We start from the raw sequence: 6,287 nt of genomic DNA on the forward strand, positions 1-6,287 counted from the left end.
CTGGCTGCACAGCTCACTACACACTGTGGCGCGTCAGCCGCTATGGGATACAAGAGAATGGTGATCCCTAGCGTTGACACGTCACGTGGTGTGGCTGTGAGCCAATGGGGAGGGGAGGCTTTGGGAGGAGGAGAGGCTTCGGGGAGCGGGGAGGAGTGTGGAGTGAAAGCAGCGTGCGTGCCTGTCTGTGTCTGAGTGCCTGCCTCTGTCTGTGTGTGTGTGTGTTGCTTTACTTACCTTCAATTAGCAGCCCGAGCCGTGGAGGGAGGGGGGGGAAGAGTAGCGGGTCCCTCAGCTCAAGCCATGCCCCCCCTCCCGCTCAAGCCTCCGACTCCCGCCCCCTACAGACCGCATATCGCGGTCTGTGTATGTCAGCGCCCCGCCTGTCTGCAGTGCGGGAGCGCTGACTCTGGGAGCGGGGCCTTAGCCTTACCCAGCACAGCTTAAACTACTGTGTGTGTGTGTGGGGGGGGGGGGGGGGGGGGGTAGGTAGGAGAAATCAGGAATTCCAGGCAGCGCTAGACGCCAGTCGCAAGCAGGCAAGTTTAAATCCCCCCTTCAGAAAAGGAATGCAGCCTAGTCTTGGGGTGTCTAATACAGCTGCCTCTTTTCTAGATTCGCTGCCTCCATAGGAAATCACAGAGAACGCGAGGACAGCTAATCACATCTCACCTGTATTGGCCAATCAAGCCTGGGGGTGTGATAGGGAGGCTGAGGCAAAGAGGGCAGGCCTTAGAAACCAGTCAGTGAAAACAGTGCCTACCTGCCCATGTTGTCAATGCAGACCTGATCTATCTTGAGGAGATGTGCACCTCTTTGTCTGGCAGACAATGGCTCCCAGATAGGAGGCCGGCCAATCACCATTCTCATTTGTCCTCAACCCCCTTGTGGAACCAGTTAAACCCAGATCTATGGGCATGTAGGCTAGGTAAGCGTATTCAACAGACGACAGAGAAGCCCAATGCTACATCCAACATGACAGAAATACACAGTAAAATACTTATATATTCTCTTGAAATAGGGTCATTTAGTTTAACCCTTTGGCCAGAGCGTTGTAAGCTTGCGAGCCACGTCAAGGCAGACACCTGTTCGCAAGGCCTAACACTACCAGATAAAATACTAATATACCTCTATTAGGATTAAAATTCTCATTTACCTCTATTAGGAGGGAGAAAGACCACAGTGGGTCTATATCCAGCAGAATGAGGCACTTGCAAACTAGGGAAGTGGGGAGGGGCGGGCTTAAAACCTGGGAAGGAGGAGCTGGTGGAGGTTAGTGGCTCCTCCTTCCCAGGTTTTAAGCCCGCCCCTCCCCACTTCCCTAGTTTGCAAGTGCCTCATTCTGCTGGATATAGACCCACTGTGGTCTTTCTCCCTCCTAATAGAGGTAAATGAGAATTTTAATCCTAATAGAGGTATATTAGTATTTTATCTGGTAGTGTTAGGCCTTGTGAACAGGTGTCTGCCTTGACGTGGCTCGCAAGCTTACAACGCTTTGGCCAAAGGGTTAAACTAAATGACCCTATTTCAAGAGAATATATAAGTATTTTACTGTGTATTTCTGTCATGTTGGATGTAGCATTGGGCTTCTCTGTCGTCTGTTGTATACATATGCCACGCTCAATAGCACTCCATTTTGACACATGTACATATATATATTTTGTGGGGGCTCAGGGGTTCCCAAAAAGAGCTTACTGGGGTTCTGTGTTTAGGTAAGCGTATTACCAGCCTAGCATGACCAGGGAACAAAGAAAAGAAATAACACACACAATTACAAATACATGTCACACACATACATTCACCTAATATATTTGGCCAGATGAGCCACAATAAGATGTATATACAAGGCAACCCTGTATGTTCATCCAGACGATAGGGCAATGGATTGACCACCTTAATTATAAGCGCCTCATTGCCCATATTGTTACAACAGCCTTTAAAGGACCACGTATACAATGTAGTAGTAAATCGTGTCCTTGAAACCTATAAATTAACCAGACTCTTTTGGAAAGCCTAACTTATTGTATGGCGACAAAGTGCAGATGCAGACAAAGTACAGCTGAATAGGTCCTAAGAAAACATTTTCAGCTGTAAAAAAAAAAAAAAAAAAACACCCAGATGTTTACATCTCAAATCTATTTTCTTCTGTTCTAAATAAAAAAAGGGGGACTTGAAAATGTGGTTTTATAAGGGAGCATGTGCACATTACAAAGGGGCTACCCCCGAAACATTGTGTGATCTTTATACATCCCTGCAATTACAAGCCACTACTATTAGTATTACTTGTGTTTAGGGTTGCAAGGTGGCGTCTCCAAAAATACCGGACACACTGGTGAAAGGTGCAACATGCTCGAGACACACACACCTCTCACCTCCATGCTGTTTCCTCCTCTCCTTGGCCCCACCCCCTGGCTCTTGACACCTATGCCTGATTGGCTGCTTTACCCAGCAGCAGCAAAACAGGATGTAGGAAGCTGCCCAGCCCTTTAGCAACTGTGCTGCTCGGGGGAAATCCCACAGCACCCTCCCCCTCCAAGCCGGTCACTATGTCCAGAGAGGTAATACTGGCCACATACATATCCAGTATTACCTCTAATGTTTTACTGGACAGAGGCTCCAAATACAGGACAGTCCAGTTCTATACTGGCAACTCTACTGTGTTGGTCACAAGTTTGTACTGTGTGCGGAGGAGGGCCATGGATCTATTACTGTATCATACTTAACATGTCAGAGAAGAAAATGTGAGGGGTAGGAGGCACATTTATATCAAACTGGACATGCAATATGAGTGCATGAAAAAACGAGCTCTCAAAAGCAGTTAAAATTTCACAAAGCTGATGACTTCTGTTGATACTTTTTAGCGTGACCTACCTGACCTGAGCGTTCTGTCTCCAATGTAAAGAAAGGTGCACACTGAATGAATTTAAAAAATAAATAAAAAGAACACAATGCAAATATGTGCATTTAAAAAGTACTCTTACGCAAGGTGGATAATGAGTCAGTACAGTCATTGTGCGTATTCATGTCTTATGACGGCCGAACAGAAAGTTGTTGCTTCTAAAACAAATATAAAGTAAACACAGTAATACCCATGTTTGTTTTTACCATTTCAACACGAGAGCTTTTATCCAAACTAAATAGTCAAACCAATGCCCAATACTCCACAGCCTCTACATAAGACTGGGTGACAGATCAATGGAATGACATCAAACCCTGCAGTTCAGATTGGCATGACATGAAAACAGATTTACAGTAATGTTAGCTAAAGCATACTTAAGATTCACAGATATGTCCAGATTCCCTTCAATTCCAGGTAAATTGATCAAACTGCACAAAATTTAATTAACTAGTCCAATAGGTGACTGTATAGGCTGTGACCAGATTAACAGACAGATAAAGCTTCTCATCTACAAGAATGGGCACACTTTCCCCAATATGAAATCGTTTGGAATATGTTACATAAGACCTGTCTGTGTCCTGTTACATAAGACCTGACTGAATCCATACCTGCTTGTAAGCATCCACCTGAACATGCCTATTTTATTAAAGGTGTCCAGTACACTGTTAGGTTGCCACTAGGTAACTCTGGGTAATAAGAAATCAGTGTGATTATATATACACATACATACATACATACATTTTTAGCTCTTCCATGCAACACATTACATGTGGAGCAGGAACTTTAGACCATGTGCAACCACATACACATCTTAACTGCACATTCACAGCAATGGGTTGAGACGTCGGCCCCTCAACGCTACATATTAATTATAAGTCAAATAAATCACATACAGTGATAGTGCACAAGGAGAGACCATGTTACTTCTCTCTTATAGAGGCATACAATATACAATAAACCACACACTGTTATACAATAATTATATATTGATGATATGCATTAAACACACACACACACACACACACACACACAGTTTCCTACACTGGCATCCCATTAGTGAAAAAATAATAACACACTATATATATATATATATATATATATATATATATATATATATATATATATACATACATACATACATACATACATACATACACACACACACACACACACACACACACACACACACAGTTTTATATATGCCCCTGTCCTAGTGTTTCTGGTGCTATGTGTCATGTGAGCGCCTCTTGTGCTATGTGCCCCAATCCTAGTGGTGCTGATACTACAGTATGTGCTTATATGCCCTATATGTCTTATTGTGCTATGTGCCCTTGCGGTGCCGGTGCATTGTGCTATGTGCCCTTGCGGTGTCGGTGCTATATCGTGCCCCTCTCTCACCAGGAAGCGGGTGGATCCTGTGCCCTGGTCTATCGCTCCCACGAGGGGTCCCAGGACCATTCTGTGTGACGCCGCCATGCCTCGCGCACTGGGTGACACGGCCTCTCCCCGCACGCTTCTCTAAAATCACCGGCTCACATCCAGCCATGACACACACAGCCCGGGCCGTGACGTGAGGGGGTGCTGCACCCGCTCAGCCAATCAGCAGCGGTGGGCGTGCGAGGGGCTCGCGTCACCTTTCTCCTGGCTCCGTCCTAGCCGTGATTCCGCATCCCCGCCCCCTTTGGAATGCGGTGACACGTCACGGGGTGGCTGGGCGCGTCAGCACTGTGAGCTGCAGTGGGAGGCCACAGATGTTATCCCATAGCAGCAGCAGGCACGCGGGGCGGCGTGTAGCTGTCACGCGCCTGCAGGAGGGCAGAAATCGTATCAGATTTATCAAACAAGAAAATATTAGTCACATTTCACTTATTTAATGTGTGGTGGAAACCTATCCCAGCTTCAAATTGCAAAGGCATTATAACCAGCCTCACACTGAGGAGACCCAAAAGGTCGAAACAGCCGCCTGTGAGTAGTCTTAGGCCCTGCTCATGGTGGGGGCGTCTACGTGTGCTTGCGTGCGCACGATCATGACTCTTCCATGCTTCGTTATTGAAGGTAGCATAGTGCTGGCAGTGATGTAGCGCGTCGTCCAGGCTGCAGATGCATGACATCAGCGTCACGTGAGCTGGTTCAGCCAATGAGAGCAAACCAGCTCCGTGATGTGTCCACACCTCCTATCGCCTCCTCAATCTCCTGCAGTCAAGTGCACAGATGGCTGCGGGAGTGCGCGGGGGCGCCTGCGCCGTCACCATGAGTGCTGCCAGGCACCCCGCTGCGTGTGCTCCGCTCGCACTGGTGTCCAGCAGCCTTAAGGTGACCATATTTGTCCCGGTAAAAACTGGACCAAATGTCACGCATGCGGGGTTGGCACTCGCCAACTTTGCATGTGCGAAGAGTGCTTGCCGGAACTTGACAGTCGCGCATGAGCGACCGGCGAACGCGCAGTTGGCAAGTGCCAGTCATTCATGCGCAGCCAATGGAATAGAAAACCGGGACAGCACCCCAAAAAGTCGAGACGGTCCTAAAAAACAGGACGTCCCAGCTAAATCTGGACATCTAGTCACCCTAACTTTAGCCCAGGCTGTGCTGAAACTGTGTGTAATACGGCCGGTATAAGTTTATAGGGCTTCATGTTAACATTAAATTGAAGCAAAAGGGGACATAGTCTGCTCATTTGCATTTCACTTCCCAGAATCCCTTGCTCCAGTGGAAGCACAGTATGCTAAGAGATAATGGGGAAAAGCAGTGTAGCAGACCTGTCTGAGGCATTGAATGTGCTCCCAAGGTTTATTTTCATTTGCTCAAAGAAGAAACAAATCTCCATGATCTGCGAGAAGGAGTGTCTCAGTGAGTAACGACACTGACTGGCACTGAGATTGAAGCAGGTGAACCTGGTTCAATTCCCAGTGTCGGCTCCTTGTTACCTTGGTCAAGTCACTTTATCTCCCTGTGCCTCAGCCACCACAAACATAGATTGTAAGCTCTACGGGGCAGTGACTGTGTCTGTAAAGCGCTACGTAAAACTAGCAGCGCTATACAAGAACATGCTCTTATGATTTTAAAGGAATTTTGTATTATAAATCTGCTGCTATTTTTTGCATCACATATTGGCCCAGTTTTGTGCTGACTAAATCCAGGTCACCTCGCCTGTGTCACTAAGAACCAGTCCTGGATTTTAATTCATATTTGCTGGTCTGGGAGTAGATTTGGTATCACGAAGTAATATCTGAAGAAAGACCAGCTTGGATCACAATCACATGTTAATCTGGAACACCTGTACCTGCCAGGCAGTCACTAGTGGATTGAGTAAATCTGTAGAGCAGAAAAGAAGCGCTGCTCCCAGTGTAAAATGTGAAACTATTACTAAAAGTGATTATTATGAAAATAA

The 6,287-nt window shown here is 46.5% G+C and overlaps 1 protein-coding gene across 3 annotated transcripts in view; it reads right to left on the bottom strand.

Moving 5' to 3' along the window:
- Positions 1–4,488, bottom strand: part of GK (glycerol kinase) — a 73,024-nt gene extending 68,536 nt beyond the window's left edge. For 2 of the 3 annotated variants that reach the window (XM_075590297.1, XM_075590294.1), the window contains exon 1: positions 4,298–4,488. In XM_075590297.1, coding sequence (XP_075446412.1) covers positions 4,298–4,375 — 78 coding nt within the window. In that variant the 5' untranslated portion in view covers positions 4,376–4,488. The remainder of the gene's footprint in view (positions 1–4,297) is intronic. The other variant, XM_075590298.1, reaches the window with a different exon arrangement.
- Between the last annotated feature and the right edge of the window lie 1,799 nt (positions 4,489–6,287).

Source organism: Ascaphus truei, chromosome 3 (genome assembly GCF_040206685.1).
Source record: "Ascaphus truei isolate aAscTru1 chromosome 3, aAscTru1.hap1, whole genome shotgun sequence".
Taxonomy (NCBI): domain Eukaryota; kingdom Metazoa; phylum Chordata; class Amphibia; order Anura; family Ascaphidae; genus Ascaphus; species Ascaphus truei.